The following is a 20190-nucleotide window of genomic DNA, read 5'->3' as shown; positions in this document are numbered from 1 at the left end:
TGGGGCCGGTGGGGTGTCTGTGCTGGTGTGTGCTGGGAGGTGAACACTCACAGCCAGTGTGAATGCGGTGACCCTCCTGCTGGCCTAGTCAGAGAAGCTCCAGCCTCCAGCCGTCCCTGAGGCTGAGACCCTGGGGGAGCCGTTGGGAGCCGGGGCTGTGTCTCGGTGATGTTGGGGAAAGAGCCATGGGAGCTCCCGCTGCCCATGGGAGACTACGCACCTATCCTGTGCCACAAAACACAACTTCCTGGCGTGCCCCCTTGCTCTGAGCGCATGTAACACGTTCTCCTGTGGGGCACGGTTCTGCCCACTCGTCCTTCTCCTGTCTGGTGGGCACTGGGCTTCCTCCTGCCTGTGGACCAGCAGCCAGAGGTCCGGTACTGCTTGTAGACGCCACGCAGCACGAGGCCCCCGTGGGGGAGGCGGCGGCCAGGGAGGGTGGGCCCGACCTCGGTGCTGAGCACGTGTCCTCCCTCTTGCAGGAACGGTTTTCCGAAGCAGACGGCAGCTCAGCTGATCCTGAGGGCCATCTCCAGCTACTTCGTGTCAACCATGTCCTCTTCCATCAAAACGGTGTATTTTGTGCTGTTTGACAGCGAGAGTATAGGCATCTACGTGCAGGAAATGGCCAAGCTGGACGCCAACTAGGCTGAGGAACTGCAGAACCAGCCCGCACCATGCCCCCGCCTCCAACTTGAAAGAAAGCAAGAAAATAATCCCCTCCGCTCCTCGGGGGAGGCGGGAACCCTTTCATTTTCAGTTTTTGCTCATCTAGGGAAAATGAGGTTTTGGTTTCCAGTTTAATTGTTTTTGACCTTCTAAAATGTTTTTCCGTTAGCACTGATAGTTGACATTACTGTTAAGCACTGTGTTCCAGACCGTGTCTGATTTTAGTGTAACCTAGGAGATTTTATAGTTTTATTTTAATGAAATCCTGCTTGACGCAGAGCAGCGGGGAGAGCAGTGTCCTCCACGTGGGGCCCAGTCCAGGAAGCCCCTTTGTAACCGTGTGTCGTGGTGCTTTATTGTACACCCAGTGGCGTTCTTTTTACTATAATGTTCCTTTTATTTTCCCTCAAGAAGAAAAATCATGAATTTGCAGCCGACTTAATTTTGTTTACTTTTTGTCTTAATGATGGATTTGAAAATGAAAGATTTAAAAGGCAGAACAGAATCTGTTGTCCTTAATTATATTTGCAATTTGGAATTTGTGTGAATTGATTTAGTAAAATGTTAAACTGTTGTGACTAGTGTTATCTCGAGTTACTGGGCCCTTGAGCCCTAAGTCGGTTTCAGGCGGGTGGCAACTGGCAGATGGGTCCTGCACCCAGGCTCCAGACCCTGACCCTAGCTCTCTCCTGCCATCTGCCTGCTTCTGGCGATCTCTCTGGCTCGTGGCTGGACCCAGAGCCCCTGGGCCATGTGCCAGCCGGGGGAGCTGTGGAAGCCTTCAGTCCCATCCCCGGCCTGTGTTGTTCCTACAGGATTGGGTCCCTGTTGCCAGGAGCTTTCCAAGGGGAAGGGGCCACCACCCGAACCCTGGGGATGTGCTCTCAGCCCTTCTTGCAGCCAAGGGGTGTTTACGGACCATCCCAGCTGCACCAGGGGAGCCAAACTCTGGGGACCTCAACTTGTTAGCAAAAATACAGACACTGTTTGCTTCAGAAGGTACTTTCACCTTCATCTAAATTTGCCTAAAACGCACAGAAGACTGCTTTTGTCTCTTGAGAAATGTGCCTGAGTCTAAAGCAGACTTTCCCCAGGAGGAAGTATGAAGCACACTGTGCATCATGGATGGACATAAAGGGTCGTTTTTCCTTTTCAGTCTGCCTCATGAAGCCCATCTTCTCCATGAAAAAAACAACTACTTCTAACTCAAACCTGAAAGCTTTTTTCATTTCTCCTAAATATAAGGCATTATGAAGACTTTTGCATTTTTTTCCCCAAGATCTTTACTGAGTCTAGAGTATATACACCTACTTCTTGATTCGATTTTGGAAAACTATATAAAGAAAGTTTATTCTGGTCTTTTCATCAAGATGCCTCTCAAGAGGATGGCACCCCATAAATGATACCTGCAAACCGACTACCTGGACGAACCCAACTGCATAGCCACTCATCCGAGAGCACTGTTCCTGCAGGTGGCATCTGCAGCATGTAGGCTGATAACTATATCGTGAGCTCGTGATGCTGATTATTTACTGTTGCCAGACAGTAAAGAGCTGTGTTGACTCTCTTGTGGGCATCATTCATTCCGTCCCTGCGATAACCCTGTAGGGCAGGTCCTTTTACGAGAGCCCTTTTACAGCTGGGAGCACTGAGGCTGAGAGAGTACCTTGCGATCACACTGCTAGTGAGTGACAAGGAGACTCCAACGCAGAACTGCTCCCCACTGACGGCACATGTTAACCAGCAACCAAGAGTCCCTTTAGCCTTGGCGACATTTCGAGCTCAGAAGTGGAAACACAGATGGAGCTGAGGTTTCCACGGCTTCTAGGTAAACTGCATTTCCTTCACTTGGAAGGAGAACCTTCGAAGCCAGCCCCTCGATGTAGCAGAGATCCTCCACTAGATGTCGCTAAAAGGATTAGGAAATAACTAGAGGCAGCAGCAGCTGGTGTCTGCGCTTCCTGGACCCCGCACAAAAGAACAGACTGCATCTGGCAGGATGTGCATGAATTATTTACCATCATCACCTAAATGTTCCTAAACTTTCACTAATCCAGAGTGCATTGTGCCCCTGTGATGTGGGCTCATTGGAGAAGTTCTTTTCAGTGGAACTGGGAGAAAGGGCCGCACCCCTGCCTGGGAGCCCCATCATCTCTAAACCCCCCAGTTCGTTTTTAAAACAGATCAGAACTGTTCTCTGAGGTCAGGCTCATGTTTACAAGGAAAAAAGAAAACAGCTCATTGAAAAAAATAGTATAAATGCTAGGAACACTTGAAATGGACACAGACAGCAAGTGAAAAGACAAGTTTGCAGGTGGTAAAATTTCCCTAAAGGGAACTTACTCTGCAGATCCTGGAGAGGTCATGGCCATCCCAGGCCTTGCCTTTCCTGCGAGCTGCCACTGTCACACGGCCACCGTGCCTGGGCTCCCAACCTGACCTGTGAAGGGGGGAGCAGCAGACACCCCCTTCCCACTTATTTCTGAGGCTCAATCCCTGCCCTCGGCAGTGGGCTCTGCCCTGAATAATCCAGTTTCACCAGCGTGCCTCGTGAGCTCCTTTAAACGACATCTGAGATCTAAAACACAGTGCTGTGGCTCCAACCAGGACGGCTATGAAAGTTACTACTGTGTGTGTGTGTGTGCGCGCGTGCGTGTGTGCGCGCACGTGTGTGTTTGTGCTCTGCAGCTACCATTTCATCTACTTCTCGTGGCAACCCCATGATACTATCCCTGTCTTACAGATGAGAAAGCTATGACACAGAGAGGTAAAGCACCTCCCGCAAGGTCACACAGCTATCAGTGGGGCAGCTGAGGTTTGAACCCCACTCTCTGCCTCTACAAATACAGCTCTCCCCCAACCCCCTCCCCAGGACTGACCTGTCCTTCAGTGTGCACCCCCAAATTTTGCTCCAGTGAGGTTGGTCTTCTTGCTTATTCATTGATGGCTCCTGTGCAGCTGGCCCTGGGGACATCCACACCACCTGTTGGATGGCAGGAGAAAAGAAACGCATGTTTTAAACAATCCAGTGGTCAACAAGGACGTTGGGCACTTGGCATGAGTGAGGCCTCAGCCCAGGGCCTCTTGCAGAAGGCAAGCATGACACTGACTCTGTCCAGCAGAGTGGATGGCCCGCAGTCTCCGCTGCCATACGGACAGGGGCTCAGTGGAGGGAGATGCGCCCACTGGCCCAGGGACGGTTTCTTGGAGCAGATAACCTCGAGCCAGACTGTGGGAAAGGTTGGAATCTTCTGGGCCAAGAGAGAGAGGTGATAGGTGACAAGTGGGAAGACGGCGCAGAGCCATCTCAGCCCCAGCCTGGGGAGCTCGCTCTGTCCCTGTGCTGAGAAGCCCAGGTCTGCATCCTGCTCGCAGCCCGGCCTTCCTGTCAGCCCTGGCCCTGCCTGTCTGCCTGTCCCCGGCATGTGGAGCTGTCTGTCTGTGGACGTGTTTGGCAGAGGTCCTCCCTCCTGTCCAGGGTCAGGTCTCTGTGTCTGATCATAGCTACAGCTAGCTTCGCTGGAGAAAAGAGGGCCTCGGGGTGAGAAGAGAGAGAGGGGAGGGGAGGGGAGGGAGAGAGGAGAGGAGGGAGGAAGAAGAAAGCAAAGGAAGGGAAAGGAAAGAGGGGCGGGGAGAGGAGAGGAAGGGGGAGGGAAAGGGAGGGGGGGAGGAGAGATGGAGGAGGGGGAGAGGGAGGAGGGGGAAGGGGAGAGGGAGGAGGGGGGAGAGGGGGGAGACGGGGAGAGGGAGGAGGGGGGAGGGGAGAGGGAGGAGGGGGAAGGGGAGAGGGAGGAGGGGGGAGAGGGAGGAGGGGGGAGATGGGGAGAGGGAGGAGAGGGGGGAGGGAGGGAGGGAGATAGGGGGAGAGGGAGGGAGATAGGGGGAGAGGGAGGGAGATGGGAGGGGAGGAAACAAGAGGTGGGCAGCAATTTCCCTCTTTCATTCCATCACACCCCTCGAAATCCTGGGGTCCCATGGGGCCTGTTCGTGGGAGGGTCTTTCTGGGGAGGGGGGAAGACACGAGGCGAGTCAGCGCGGTGAGAGGGGTGTCAAGAAAGCCCCGTGTTTCCTCGTGTGTCCCGCAGGCGGCATCGCCATGGCCCGGAGGGGTCCAGCTCTCATCAGAGGCTGCGGTGGCTGGGGGATGGTGTGGCCGATTTATTCATTAGCCACTGACTGCGATGTTGAATTTTCCGGGCCGGGCGCCCCCCCGGCCACTGTTATCTTGGGAGCTGGCCTTGGTGCCGCTTGCAGGGATCCGCCTGAAGGCGCAGGGGGCGGGAGGGTCCCGGCCGGACCTGGCTGAGAAGAAAGGGAAACGCTCGATGGCAGGGGTGAGGCCGCCTTTTGTTTGGCTTTTTTCCATTTATAACCTGGCCTGTTGTGTTTGCTTCTGGGGGCCCCATATCAAAATAATATGACATGACCCCTCCTGACAGGCGAAGCAATAAACCTGCTCATTAATCCCAGCCCCCGTCTCCGCCCTCCCTGCTCCTCAGCAAAGGTGTGTAAACAGCCTGGCCTTTCCCTGACCCCGAAGAACCAACGCAGCAGCCGGGCTGCTTTGTCAAACTCAGAAACGCTCTCTCCACACAAGGCACTTTCCCCCACGGCCCTTCTCCCACCCAAAGGACCCCCGCCCCTCCCACACCCATGCTCACATGTGCACACACCCGTGCTCACCCACGCTCACGCACACACCCACACCCACTCTCATTTGTGCAAGGAGGAAGATTCCGGACGCTCTGTGACAGCAGACCGCAGGATCAGGACGTGCAGAGAAACATCCAACCTGAGCAGAATCAGCCAGGACTCTGTTTTCTGTCAAACAACTGAATTTTCCATGCAGAGAAGCCCCCCTTGGCACGTTTCGCCCTGTGAACGCACATCTGCTAACATGCCCCAAGTGTGCTTAGAGGAGCACTCGGACCCGGACCACAGAGGGGCCGCCTTGATGTGCCCTGGAACACGCACCGGAGGTGACCTCATCACTGGGAGGGGGCCTCAGAGGGTCCTGTGTCCTGGTGTTGAGAGGTGACAGTCACTGTCTGGGCTGTGGGTTTGTGATGACCCTTTAGGGAGGGCAGAATGCTCAGAATCCCATAATGACACCTTCCAAACCTTGTTGGGTCCAAAGGCTGGAAACCAGCGCCCCGGCCCCAGCACACACATGGTGAACAGGTCCTACGTGCCTTGCTGGCGGGTGTCCTTTCTGGGCCCCAGCTCTTGGGCAGGGGACTTTGATCCCAAAGACACGAGAGGTCATGCTGACCCCCATTCCAACATACAACCTTCCCACGACACGCTTGGCTCCTGGGCAGGAGCCCCAGGGTCCTCTGAGCCAGGCTGATGGCACCATCCCTGCCGACCTGCCCAGCCGGCCCAGGACGGGCCCCGGCCTTGACCTTCTCCACACGTCTGCCCACGTACTCCATGCCCAGGCTGGCTGGGAAACCCGATATTTCTGTACCTTGAAACGACAAGGCTTCCTAAGCTTAAGAGAATAAATTAGAGTTGAGTTCAAGGAGGCTCAGCTGCGGCCGATGGGCAAATTGATTGGCTTCCCATCTGGGAGATTAAATTCCACTGCCCCAAAATGGCAGCAGGGTAATGAGCTGTCAGTCAAACGGTGCGGAGCCGGGGCCGGGCGCGTAATTGAACCCTGGCAGCTCCTCATTAGGGCCCCCGCAGGTCCTGGCTATGGATTCCCACCTTGAGGTGGCCTCTGAGCACCAGGAGAGAAGGCACGTAGTTGGCCCTGCCAAACATCCCCCGTAGGGCAATGCCACCCTGGGCAAGGGCTGGGCCAACTTGAGGGAACTTTTGGTTAGCGAGTGCTTATGACATACTGTCAAGGGCCCATGACAGCCCCTCCACGATTGCGTCATGGGCAAATCCAAACACCTGGGAAGATGTCGCCAGCATCCATTGAGAGGACATCTGGTTGCCCAGGGGCCCTTGCCTGAGCCTTCCTGTGTCACCCGTCACCCTAGGACAGCACCCTGAAACCATCACCACACCCTGCTGAGCCCTGCCCAGCATGCGAGACCCGCATGCGCACGGCCGGGTCTGTCCCCACAGCGCGCGGGGGGAGGGTGGGCATCTCCTCTTGTTAAGTGAATGAAGAAATGGGACCCGTGCGAGTTCAGAAGCTGCTTTCTGGAGTCTATAAGGGCCTGGGAATCGAGGAAGGCTGGTCACCCTGTCCAGCCCCACCTTCTGTCTCCACCCTAACTTTCTACTGAAGTCAACTGTTCAGGCCACTGGCATCTTGCTCTCAAGGCTTTGCATGTGTCAGTTCCTCAGCCTGGAACAAGCTCCTGCCACCTTTTACTTATCCTGCTCAACCCCTCAGGTCTCTGCTCTTAGACTGCCCTTCCACCTCCTCCGGGAAGCCCTTCCTGACCACCCCTACCCCGTCTAGCCAGGTGTCCTCCCTCAGTGTAGGCCGCACACCCACCAGTCACAGCACTGGGCCTACTGGGCGGCTCTCAGTTGCCAACACAGCTGCCTCCCTGTCAGATAGTGAGTGTTCATTCGCACACATCCCCCGAGCCCTCTGGGCCAAGCGCGGTAGTCAGCTCTGGATGGACAGCAGCGAGTAAGCAAAGGAGACGCCACCCTCCATGAGGCCAGGGACCAGGGCCCCGTACCCTACAGACCCTCACAGAGCCTCGCCCAGAGGGTTTGGGGCAGGAGAGGGGCTCCCTCAGGGGCTGCATGAATCACTGGTCAAGCACCTGACTCCAAGAAGGCAGCAGGAAGACCAGGGCGAACGTGGCCATTCCCGACACTCTGGTTCTGCAGAGGTCAGCCAGGGCTAACACCCCGCTGGATCTCTCTCCTCATGTGGGCACAGAGCAACTTCAGAGTGAAGCTGGATGCTGGCACTGGCTTACCCCAAGGCTAACCACCGCCTGGATCTCATGGCACCTGTGCTTCTGCTTCCCCTGACTCTTGATGGGAAAAGGGAGCAGACGTGGAACCTTTTCCACTAGATGCTAAATCCAGGGCATCGATAAACAGCGAAAACGGTGGAACATGTGTGCAGGAAAAACCTCTGCATTACAGCAGCCAGGGGACCCTTGCTCGTGTGCCAGTGAGGCTGGAGGCACACACTTTACAGGCCAGGGTGTTGGCCCCAAGGCAGGTGTCCTTGATGCGCCACAGGTAGCCATTGAGCACCCAACACACAAGTCTAAGTCCGGAAGCTTCTTCCCACAGCCCTGGCACCAGGACAGGAGGACCAGGTCCTGCTGCCAGCACGGTTCAAGGCCTGGATGCCAGTACCGTCAGGCTCCTCTGCCAGAAGTAAGAGGCTGTGGTCACCAGCACAAGGGACCCGTTGGCCCCTGGGAGTCTCCAGCATGCCCCTGACAGCACGTGCATCCGAGTCTCTGCTGCCCAGACCACCAAGCACAGGGCAGAATCATAGTGATGCAGAGCCTTTGAGACCCCATCAGCCACCCTCATGCTCGGGTGGAAAACCGCAGTAACAACACAGCCAGAGAAGCATCCGTGCATGGAGAGAGGGGGCCGGGGGTGAGTACCAGGAATACACGAGCAGCCTGCATGCATTCTCTCATCAAATCTCCAGAAGGACCCTGCAAAGGAACCAGATTATCCCCACTCTGTAGGTGAGAGAGCTTCGATCAGAGAGGGGAAGTGACTTGGCCAGGCCACACAGCAGGAACCTGGCAGAACAGGATTTAAAACCAGGAACAAGTAACTCTCAAGTCAACGCTTACTCGTTGGTTCTGGTTCCCTGCCTCCCAAGAGCCTCAAAAGGTCTACGATCCCATTTTATAGATGAGGAAAAGCGAGGAGGGGGACCGGGGCCTTACAGGATGCCCTAGAGCCAGGGAGTGGCTTGGCCCCCCGGGTAGAGACCTAGGGCTCCAGCAGAGCCTAGGCTGACACAGGAACCAGCCCCGAGCTCTGCTCCTCTGCAGGCGGGGGACCGGCCGGGGCTTTGCAGTAATTAGTGGGCTCGTGTTAAGACCCAGTCGCGCCGTTCCTGGGCCAGGACTTGTTTTTGTTCCCAGGCGAGGCCCTCGCAGGAAGGCCAGGCGCACGTGCGCAACCCCATAAATCCAGCGGCCTCGCTCATTACAACGTTCCGCTTCACGACTCCGCCGCCCCAGCCCGCTGGGCTCCGAGGCCCTGGCCTCCCTGCAGCCGAGCTCGGCCGCCCCGCACCGCCCGCAGCCTCAGACATGAGCTCATCCAGCGCGGCGAGCGAGGAAGTGGCCGGGCGGCACTCTAGGCAGCGGCGCGAGGGGACAATGTGCCCATTAAGGCTGTCGGCTGTCAGCCCCCCACCCATACACCCCCGCCCACTGGCCAAGGCAGGACCACCCGACTCTGGCCCCGCCCACCCTCCAGTTCAGGCCGATGGGCCCCACGGATGGGACCTGGCCACACTGAATGGGTGGCCACAGGACAGGGAGGACTCGGAGAGGGGGAGAAGTGGGCTCAGAGACAGAGCCCCTGAGCACTGTCCTGCCTTCCAGGGATGGCACATCTCCCTGTGGGGCCGTGGGCGGGTCCCCTGACTCCTCTGAGCCTCCATCCTCAGGGCTGTAAAATGGGCAGCTGCACCTGCCCCTGGCGGGGAGAGCAGCACTTGGAGCCTCTGTACCCTGGAGTCCTCTTAGTCCAAAACCTGGCTGGCCCTTTACTTTTGTGGTCTGAGGAGCTGGTAGGGGATGAAGGGCTGGCAAGGCACCCCACCTCTTACTGGCATGGTTTCGCCATCTGCTGAAACAGAGTTGGCAGCAGTGTGCAGGGACAGGTCCTCAATAAACCTGTGAACTGCTGCTTTCTGCGGCTCTGAGTCCTAGAAAGGTTAGACGTGATGCCCTTGTCTGCCTGTGGTCAGTGTTGCGAGTAGCCAGCTCATCTCCAGGTGGGCCAAGTTCAAGGGAACCCACTGAGCCTGGTATCCATACCATGCTCCCTTCAAACCCAGCATTCACTGGTATGGTGGCCAACGGAGCTGGAGTCATGGGCCAGCCCTTCTCCAGCTGGTGCACTAACAGCTCAGAGAGGAGAGCTGGGCAATGTCCAGTTTGGAGGGAACCTTCTAGAACTGTACTGTCTAATACGGTAGCCAGTGGCTACACGTGGCTATTTAAATTCAAATTCATCAAAACCAAGTAAAATTAAGAATTCAGTTCCTCATTTTCACTAGTCACATCATATGTGCGCAGGAGCCACCGTATCCAGTAGTTTGGTGCCAGGACATCGGTCCCTGGCGCCCTTCAGAGCAATGCCCCAAACTTTCTGTACCATCTACATTTAGTGCGTGGAGCAAAAATCAAGGCCAGGACACTTCCACTAGCAAATGCTCCCATGCTACCAGTAATGACAGTGACAGTGACTGATGATGATGATGGCAGCGGTAATATCCATCTATTGATCATTTCTATGTTCCAGGCGCTGTGCTGCACGCCTCACACTCCTTATTGCATTTAACTCCCTCCCCCAGATACTCTGCAGCTAGTGACACGTCCCCATCTGACTCGCGACAAAATGGACTCAAGCAAGGTGGAGCGACCGCAAAGCCAGCCTCCCCAGGTGCAGACTCGATCGGCGCTCGGAGGGATGCTTGCTCTTTCTAAAAGCTGCCCATTCCCTTCCTGCCTTTCGCTTAGTTCTGAACACCTCCTGTGCAGGAAAGCGCAGATGTTTTTGTCAAGGCCACGCCTGGCCAGTGGGGGACGGGCACCGTCACTGCCCTGGCCACTGTCAACTGGGTACCTGCTAGTACCTAGAAGGACCTGTTCACCGGGGCCCCCCAGGACCATGCAATGAATGAAGGTCTCAGTTACGCTGCCAACCCGCTTCAAGACTCTGCAGGGTTGGGTCAGCAGGGTGAAAAGGGACACCCAGTGGCGGGTGGACACCCCAGTGTGTGTACCTGTGAGCAGGAGGAGTTGTGAGGCATAGAGAGTGGGCCAGGGTGACTGTGGCTGGGCTCACAGATGGGCCCCAGCATCTTCATTCATTTGTCAATCCATTCGCCATTCATCGAGCAGATGAATGCCGGGCCCTGGGCTCAAAGGGCCTGCAGGCCTCGGGCGGTCCTGCGGCGGGACCCCTCTACCCACTGGCACACGTCCACCGCAGTGGGGCCAGCTAAACCTGGGCTTCCTGGCTTCGAGCTGAAGCAACATCTTCAATGGGATGGCTCGCCCATGCTGGAGGCAGAGGGATGGACCGTGCCCTCCCTGGGGCCCGAGCCTACGTTTGTCTCGCTGAAGCCCTAGGACTCCGGTTTAAGAGCCTTTTTATAGACTCCTATAAAGGAGAAAGTGAACTTTTAACATGTTTGCACTCCGCTAAGTCAATACGCGTAAAAGGGACAACAGCCGAGCTTCCTCTGCCCAGAAGCGCTCCAGCAGGGCCGGAGGGCTGCATCAGTGCCACCTGGCTGCCGCGGGCATCTGTGGCTGCTTCTCCTCACCTCTGGGCCTGGACCGTGGCCCTCAATTAGCAGGCCGCTGTCCACCAGACCATGGGCAGCACTAATGAAGCCGGAAAGCCCTCCCTGGTGGGGCTAATGGGTGGCTCCTGCCCTCATTCAGCCGAGACGGCCCCCCAGACGCACGGTTTTCATGGGAAGATTTGGAGGAGGGGAAACGCGGAAGCTGTAAAGTTTTACTAGGATTTCTCAACCATCCTCCTTTGGCCCCGACACTCATGCTGCCCTTCATTTTTAAGAGAGCTTCCTTTCTGCTTTGAACTTACCCCTTAAATCTAAGCACCCCTGTGCCCGCCTCCAGGATCCAGGATCCGGGCTCACGCTGCAGAGATGCTGGCCCAGGAGGAAGAGGAAGAGACAGCTCAGCACTCCAGAGGGCCTCCTCCTGCCCAGCCTCACCTGGAACAGTCCCCAAGGGCGCCATCTGCCTGCCTGCCCGGCTCCCATCACGCCAAGGTCATGAGAACCAAGGTTTCATGCCCAAGACCCAACACGCTCCGCGGGTGAGGGTTGCAGACATGCGCACGGCTCCCTCTCTGTTCACTTATTTGCACGAGCACCTACTGTGTGCAAGGCCTCCTGGGCATGCGGTAGGCGCAAGCTCAGCGGTTAAGAAAGCAGGCGCTTGAGTCAGTTTCTGGGGTGGCGTCCCAGCTGTGCCACTTAGTGGCTGTAACCTTAGTGAGTCCCTGAGCTTCTTCGAGTCTATAACTTATCTCTAAAAGAGGAGTGGTGGCACCCCCCCAACACACACCCCCCCTACCATGAGGTCCGTGTTAATATTAAGTGCTGCACTGCGTGTGTCTGGCCTAGAGCAAGCACTCTGCAAACAGGAGCTTAGAGACCAACAAGTCTGTAGGGGGACACCAGCCTTCACCTCTGGAAAAGCTTAAAAGACTTATCCAAGGGCACATGGGAAGAGACAGAATGGGCTCTCGGATCTTTCAGACTCCAAAGGCCATGGCCGTGAACTCGAATGCAAAACACCCCAGGCTTAGGCGCCAAGCAGGCCCCTCGATCAGTGAGAAACGCTTTGAGTCAAGAACCTTACCTGGAGTTTTGTCATCAGCAAATCCACAGAAGGCTCATTTTCACTTCAGCCTCATGGTTTTGTTTGGTTTCTTGGTTTGAGTTGGTGACGGCAGGAGTGGTGCTGGCGATATTTTAATGTCTTCAGTGCTCAGGGGACTCGGTCTAGGGTGCGGGGCCAGTTCACTCTCGGCTGCACAAGATCAAACCCTCACTCCGTGGGCAGGTACCTATCCGTGGCTGCCCAGAGGCCAGGCCCTGCAGCATCCCACCCGCGGGGGCCAGGCTGACACGGGTCGCCTGGCTGTGTGCTCAGGGCAAGGTGGGGCGGGGAGGGGTCATGAGCCCTGATCAAGGCTGCCTGGCATCCCCCTCAAAGAACTGGCATCCCTCTGCCACATCCTAGTCTGGAATTACCCGGAGAATTGCCATCTCTTTGCTAATTCTGAGGACCGTCTGCTCACCACCTTGGCAGAATTCTAACTTTGTAGGAGAAATTTTTGGAACTGTTCATGAGATATGTTCTCCTTGATATTAAATGGGGCAAGATTTCTTCAGTGTAAAGTCATGTCCGGCACAGGCCTGGGGTGATGCTCAAGCCTGGAACCAACCACTGCTACAAGGCACAAAGTACACGGTGCCAGGGGAACATCTGAGTAGCTGGTGTGGAAACGGAGGCCCCAGTGCAGAGGGACCACCCAAGACCTGCTTTTTTTTTTTTTTTTTTTTTTTTTTTTGCTTTTTAGGGCCACACCCGAGGCATATGGAGGTTCCCAGGCTAGGAGTCAAATCAGAGCTATAGCTGCCAGCCTACACCACAGCCACAGCAACGCAGGATCTGAGCTGCATCTGGGACCTACAGCCCAGCTCACGGCAATGCAGGATCCTTAAGCCACTGAGCGAGGCTAGGGATCGAACCCACAACGTCATGGTTCCTAGTCGGATTCGTTTCTGCTTCGCCACGACGGGAACTCCTCCGGACCCACTTATTATCTTCATGTCTGGGAAGGTGAGTGTCACTGTCTTGGTCTGTCTGCCTTTCTGTCTTTGCTTCACCCTCCTTTATAAAAGCCCCGGTACAGCCAAATGCCACGTGATTGTCCCCACTAAATTCCTCTTCACATAAAGAGCTGATTTGTTTTGCCAAGTTACTAAAAGGTCCAGGAATGTGTGGCTCGATACGGTTCTGGGAGGCCCGCTGGGAGCCAAGGCTGGCCCCGCTCGTGGAAGATCCCCACGAAACACGCAAACCACCAAAGCTGGTGCTCCCCGCCCCCACCCATCACCATAGCCTGGCGGGTCCTCTAACAAAGCCAGCTGCCAATCGCATGCCGTCTTCTTGAAGCCATGGTGGAGATGTGGGTTCAGCACTCGCCCTCTGGGTACAGCAAAGGCAAAGGAATTTCTGAAAAGAGCCCACAGAGTCCACTGCCGTGGTTGGCTTTCTGTACGGGCAAGAAGACTGAGTGACTTCTCCTGCATTCCCTGAAAGCACACAGAATCCATCTTTTGGCTGGCACTCAGCCTTCCAGGAGCTCTGCCCCCTCGAACAGTGATTTAAAGCCAGAAACATCTGAAGAAACGCAGCCGAATGGAGAGAAACTGTTGTCACAAAGTTCAGAGCTGTGACTCTGTAGGAAAGAGGGGCTCCGTTCCAGGTCAGGTGGCACGATTACTCTTCGGTGGCCTGATAGCCCCTCTGTTTGCTCCTCATCTGCTCTTGGATGTGACTCTGGAGGAAATGAATGCTGAGAGGAGGGAGAAGGCCCGAGAAGACACAGCAGCAGAAATGCAGTAGCGAAGAACCGAAAACTGATACAGAAGCGCTGGGAAGAACAGCGTCCCGGGGCTGCTTCAGGTGGGGTGCCAGGGGACAGGGAAGAGGCAGAGCCCCGGGCAGATCCAGAGCAGACCCTGGTCTGATTATCTCATTCAGCCCCGCTTCAGGTCTCAGTGCCTGTGCTGGTTTCTCACTGCTGCTATTAACGAATGACCTCAAACCGAGCGGCCTAAAACAACCTGAGTTATCCACGGTTCTGGAGGTCAGAAGTCCACTGCACTGCAGGCCAAGGTGTCCCCAGGCTGTGTTCCTTCGGGAGCCTCGAGGGGAGAATCAGTTTCCTCGCCGTTCCAGCCTCTTGGAGGCCGCCTGCCCTCTCTGCCTCGCGCCCCCTCTTCCATCTGCATCTTCTGACCCCTCTCTCTGACCTCTGATTCCGTCATCACATCTTCTTTTCTGACTCTGACATTCCTGCCTTCCTCTCTTGCTTATAAAGGCCCTTATGATGCCATTGGACCCAGCCGTATAATCCAGGATAACCTCCCCATCTCGAAATTCTTTTTTTTTTTTTTTAGGGCCACACCCTCGGCACATGGAGGGTCCCAGGCTAGAGGTGGAATCAGAGATGTAGCCGCTGGTCTATGCCAGAGCCACAGCAACGCCAGATCTGAGCCATGTCTGCGACCTACACCACAGCTCAGGGCAACACCAGATCCTTAACCCACAGAGTGAGGCCAGGGATCGAACCTGCATCCTCATGGATGCTAGTCAGATTCATTTCCACTGAGCCACGACGGGAACTCCATCACAATGAATCATACCTGCAAAGCTTCTCGGGCTTTGTAAAGGGGATCAGGATTGGACATCTTGGCGGGGGTGGGGTGCGTTATTCTGTCTACAGCAGTGTCCTTGTAGACTCTTGGGGCAAAAGTGGCCTTCACACCACCAGGAACAGGGAACGATGGACCCGCCATCGGGAAAGGGTGAGCAGATTCCATGTGTCACCGAGGGAGGGAAGTCTGGGAGTGACACACAGCCTTCCCTACAAAGCGCTCTTTTTTCTAATGTCACCAGTGAATGTGACTTTGAGGGCATCTGCTGGCCCAGGGAGCACAAGGCCCCTCTCCTGTGCTGGGCTGGCTCCAGGGTCAGGCAGGCATGCCCTTATCCCCTTTGGGGATGAGGATCCAGACCCTCCACAACTGAGCCCGAACCCTCCCCGACCAGGCTGCCATGCCCCATTCAGATCTTTCCCAGCACCACCTGATAAAGCTCCAAAGGTGGGCTCCAGCGCCTTGGTTTGTCATCAGTTCTTGATCCTGCCAACTCCCGGCTGGGGGTAAAAGGCGGGGGGAGACAGAGCCACAGGAAGCCTGGGGAAGCAGGCTCTGAGCAGGGCCCGTATCAGCCATATGCAGCAGCTCGCATGGGGCACACACCGCAGAAAGTTGGGGAACAGGGCTCCACCGCCCATGAATGCAGCTGCAATGCCGACTTTTGCAGCTGGCTGAGCCTGCAGGCCCTGACATGATCACGGTCACAGGCGCGGTGCAGCCCTGGGGATAAGTAGCGCCCCTTTTCTAAACATCGGGCTCTGTGGCTTCCTCCTGCTTCTCCCTGGGGTCTGAGAGGGCCTGCTTCCTCCCCAGGTTCCCATCTCCAGCCACCCAGGCTCCTCAGTGGCCCTCACCTACGAGAGGCCAGGGTCTTCCGGCCTCCTGGGAGGGCTCAGGGAGGTGGGGGGTGGACCAGCCCCATCTGAGTGGAGAGCAGGGACCCCACTTGCCAGGCTCCTTGAGAAAGCTATGAGGAGGGGTCCTCCCCCTTTATCCACCTGCTCACCTGACTCAGCCTTTCGGGCACCCTCCCCCCAGAACTGGGGGCCGTCACCTCAACACTACTGGCAACCCAGGTTCTAGGGCAACACCCTGAATTACTGGGCACAGTGGTCCAGGCTTTCCTCTTATCACTCAGACGAGAGCCAGCAAAAGCCAGCACCATGGACTTCAGGGTCCCTCCAGATCAACAGCCATGACCCCGACAGCAGGTAGCACTTAGAGACCGCTTAGCAGGTGTCGGGCACTGTGCAGAGGGCCCTCCAGCAGCAACCAGAAATGGGCACTACCATCCCTCTCCTCCTCACGGGTGGGGCACCTGAGGCTTTGAGAAGTTAGGGAACTTGCCCAAGGTCACACAGGCGAGTGACAGAACCAGCACTTGCATCCAGGTCTGTCTGACTCCAGGGCCCACTTTGTGAACCATTCTGCTCCCCAGCCTGTCCTGGCGTTCCCCCTCCTGACACAGAACTACACCCAGAGGCCCCCGCTTCCAGGCTGCCCTGCCCAGGAAGCCTCTGGGAAAGTAAAGGCAGCTCAGGGCCCTGGGTGCAACAGTGGAATGCCCCAAGCCATCCCTTTGCCCTCGCAGTGCCCCCTGGCCCTGCCGGCCTGGGAAAGCCATGGTAAACGTGGCACAGGGCCTTGTGCTCCCTGAGGGCCAGCTGCCTTCTGCTCTGCCACTAATATCTGCTGGCACCTTACGTCTCAGGGATGGAGACCTCCTGATGCAGAACAGGCTACATGGGGGCTGGGGGCCGTGCCAGGGAGAAGAGACGAAATAGGACTTTCTCAATGGCGAAGGTGTGAGCAGACACTGCTGGGATGAGAGGGGAGACCTGAGTCCAGACTTGTGAGTTAAATCTGCTGTGATCCTTGGGGATGAGTCCTGATTGAAAAAATATTAAAATACCTAAAGAGCTTAGTTCTGATGAGGCCTGGCTGGTGAGCATCTTGGCGGCGAGGCAACAACAGGGCAACTGGGACTTCTGCGGTGGAGCTGCAGGGAGGGCAAGCCCTGTCCGCAGGCACACCTGTCTCTCAGTCTGAAGCATCCACGCCTGTCACCAGCAGCTCCACATGCCAACTTTGAAGAAAACAGCGCTGGGGCAGCCCTCCGCCCTCACAGACAGCACAGCACAGCACCCCCGCGCTCCATTTGAAAGGCTTACTTGTTGGTTCCTTTTAGATTTCTACAACCGTCATGAAAAGGGAAGAGGGGGACATGCCCTCGAAGCCGCATTGCGGGTGCCCACTGGCAGCTTGCACATGCGCACTCAGACCTGACCGCACAGAGTGAATGGGAACGCGGTCATGCTGCTTCCCCCGCAGCCCATCCCAGATGGCCAGCCCCGCCTGTGCTCATTTTCTTTGTTTGCTTTTTTTGCTTTTTTAGGACTGCACTAGAGGCATATGGAGGTCCCCGGGCTTACGCCACAGCCACAGCCATGCCCGATCCGAGCTCTGTCTTCAACCTACATCTCAGCTCAGAGCAATGCCAGATCCTAACCTACTGAGCGAGGCCAGGGATCGGACCCACATCCTCATGGATGCTAGTCAGGTTCATAACCCACTGAGCCACAGCAGGAATTCCTGTGCTCATTTTTTAAAGAAGCAAAGGACTGTGAAAAGGGGGTGGACCTGGCTTCTCAGCCTGGCCACTTACTGCCTGTGGGACCCTGGGTACATCACTAGCCATTTCTGAGCCTTTCCAAGGGTTCTTGTAAGGATTAAGTAAGATGACACCCATAAATGGGCGAGGCACCCACATGGAATCTTGCAGACAGTAGGTGCTCAATAAATGCATGGTCATTATACCTCTTCTACGTCCTTGTGTCTGTTCATATTGTTCCCTGACAAGAACTTCATAAAGGGAAATCAGGTCTTTTGCTTCCTCTAGATGGTCCCTGGGCTGAGTCTGGGGGCTGTGCCCCCTGAAGTCTCTTGAGAAACACGGCTGTGAGCCTGGGGAAGAGTAAGTGTCCGATGGAGGGCAGACCTTCTGTTCCCCAGGCTACCCTCCCACCACAAACACCCAGAAAGGCTGGGTAAGATGCAATACACATGCACTTAAATGTGAAGGTTAAGCAAAGGGAGCAGAGCAGGAAGGAAGAGATGGAGGCAACAGATGGAAGGAATCAGCTGTGTTAAAAGGAGCCCAAAGCCATGCGGATGCTGAAGACGTGGGCTACGCCAGAGGCACCTGCCCATCCCAGAAACAGATAAAGCATTTGGCCCACAAAAGGGGGAGCCTGATCGGAGACCTCTGCCTGGATCTGGAACTCATCCTGCAGTCTAGTCACTTGAAAAGGGGACCGCTGGGAAATTGGCCATCTCCTGCTTTGGCTCTGAATGAGAAATACCCCAGAAGCATCCCACAGGAGATCCCAGTCCAAGGCTGCTTCACTCGGGTTTGGGTATGAATTTTTAATACCTTCTCGGTCTGGGAAATGCCAGCAAGACAGATTAATTTAAAGTGACTTCAGAGAGGTGTCATCCTTGGGCACCAGAAGAAGCATCCATAAAATCTCTCTGGAAGGATGCATGCTCACTCCTGCCCCCCTGCCCCTCACAGGAATCTTACAGGTTATAATCTGTTAGTGAAACTCATCATGAAAAATTACCAAATACCCGAGGAAAGAAGCCACCAGGAATGAGAGTCAGCAGGAACAAAGGCAGCAAAATTAGGCCCCAAGGACCAGATTTTTTTGTTTTGTCTTTTTGTCCTTTTTAAGGCTGCACCAGCAGCATTTGGAGGTTCCCAGGCTAGGGGTCTAATCAGAGCTACAGCTGCCGGCCTACACCACAGCCACTGCAATGCCAGATCTGAGCCACAACTGTGACCTACACCACAGCTCAGGGCAACGCCGGATCCTTAACCCACTGAGGGAGGCCAGGGATCGAACCCTCAACCTCATGATTCCTAGTCGGGTTTGTTTCTGCCGCGCCATGACGGGAACTCCCCAAGGACCAGATGTTAACTTTGCAAATATGAAATACAAACGAAGACATGTAAGCTTACATATAATGGAAACAGAACGGTTCAAAACTGACCAGGCATACCTGAAAATGAAGCCACTAGAACTTTCAGAAATGAAACATGAAATGAGAAGCCCAATGAACAGTTAACTACAGCTGATGCGACAATTAATTAACTGAAAAGGACCTAACAAAACAACCTGGGAACTGGCACAAAGACAGGATGGGATTGGGGGGTGGGATAGAAGAAACGTTTACTAAAAATAAGCTAGTGCTCACACTCTGTGATATGCTACGAGAAGAGCACGGCTGATAGAGCAGTTGGCCCTTCAGCCTGGAGCCCAGAATATCCGAAGCGTTGAGTAGACTTGAACCTGACCCATAGCCTGGAGCAGAAGAGAAGCGGGCAGATCCCTAAGTACAATGTATTTTTTGCTTTAAGTCCTGGAGTTATTCAGAAGTATTATTGCTGCTAGAACAAATATGGAAGTTGGTACCTTGAACTGGGCTGCTGCCACAACCTAAAATATGTGGCAGTAGCTTTGGGACTGGGCAGCAGGTGGTAAGGAAACCTAAACCGGGCTAGAGAAAGAGCACTGGGTTATGTGGTGGTAAACCTGCTGCCGAGGAGACCTGAAAAGTCAAAAATGCACCTAATGGATTTATAGCTTCTGGCGAAGAAGAGTCAGAAAGATGATTCCTTGGGTGAGCTGGAGTTACTCGCTGCATTTCACAGGATGCTGCAAGGAAGAAAAAAAAAAAAAAAAAAAGAGCTTGGGGAAGACCTGACCAGTTTGCAAGCAGCATGGAGAGGTCCCTGAAGTCCATGGACTTGCAAAGTTGCAAAATGGAACTGTTTTCTCCTCAAACTGAGGATGTGGCCATTAACATGCAGACTTAGGGCAAAGATCAAGCCGAGGGCCCAGCCTTTAAGACACTGTCTCAGAGCAGAGATCAAATCACAGAGGTGGCCCTCACACCGCATTTGGTAAAATCTGGTCGGATTAAGATCACAGCTGGTAGATTAAGGACAAAATCAGGCTCCCCTCCCAGGGAAGCCTGATTAACTTGGAACACCTATAATTAAAGTGAGAGTGGAGGGGAGCCAGAGGCAGAGGCCAAGGAAAGGGAGGGAGAAACAGAGAGGCAGGCCTCAAAAGAACTGTGGGACAGGCTTGTGGCACATGGAGTTGGAGCTCAAGAGCATTTTCAGAGCTATGTAATAAAAATATAATAAAGTCAGAGTTCCCGTTGTGGCTCAGTGGTAATGAAACTGACTGGTATCCATGAGGATGCAGGTTCGATCCCTGACTTCACTCACTGGGTTAAGGATCCAGCGTGGCTGTGAGCTGTGCTGTAGGTTGAGGATGTGGCTGGGATCCCACATCGCTGAGCTGTGGTGTAGGCCGACA

General features: G+C 55.2%; 2 protein-coding genes across 22 annotated transcripts in view; one reads left to right on the top strand and one right to left on the bottom strand.

The window, feature by feature from the left end:
- Positions 1 to 1247, top strand: part of MACROH2A1 (macroH2A.1 histone) — an 88560-nt gene extending 87313 nt beyond the window's left edge. For 12 of the 14 annotated variants that reach the window (XR_014836276.1, XR_014836273.1, XR_014836275.1 and 9 more), the window contains one exon: positions 483 to 1243. Coding sequence is in view for 9 of the 14 variants with exons in the window: in XM_021078354.2 (XP_020934013.1) it covers positions 483 to 648 (166 nt within the window). In the remaining 5 variants the exon portion in view is untranslated. 14 annotated transcript variants of the gene reach the window in all.
- The window catches only part of LOC110259485 (uncharacterized), a 183750-nt gene that overhangs the window by 9987 nt on the left and 153573 nt on the right, over positions 1 to 20190 (bottom strand). For all 8 annotated transcript variants that reach the window (XM_085014609.1, XM_085014614.1, XM_085014615.1 and 5 more), the window contains exon 3: positions 3549 to 3652. In XM_085014609.1, the coding sequence (XP_084870735.1) occupies positions 3549 to 3652 (104 nt within the window). The remainder of the gene's footprint in view (positions 1 to 3548; positions 3653 to 20190) is intronic.

This window comes from Sus scrofa, chromosome 2 (assembly GCF_054392235.1).
Source record: "Sus scrofa isolate SSC_HxYL_T2T_F1_AM1 chromosome 2, Sscrofa_HxYL_maternal_Yorkshire_Landrace_v2.0, whole genome shotgun sequence".
Classification (NCBI taxonomy): Eukaryota; Metazoa; Chordata; class Mammalia; order Artiodactyla; family Suidae; genus Sus; species Sus scrofa.
Note: the sequence above shows the minus strand (reverse complement) of the source record. Positions and strands in the feature narration are given on the sequence as shown.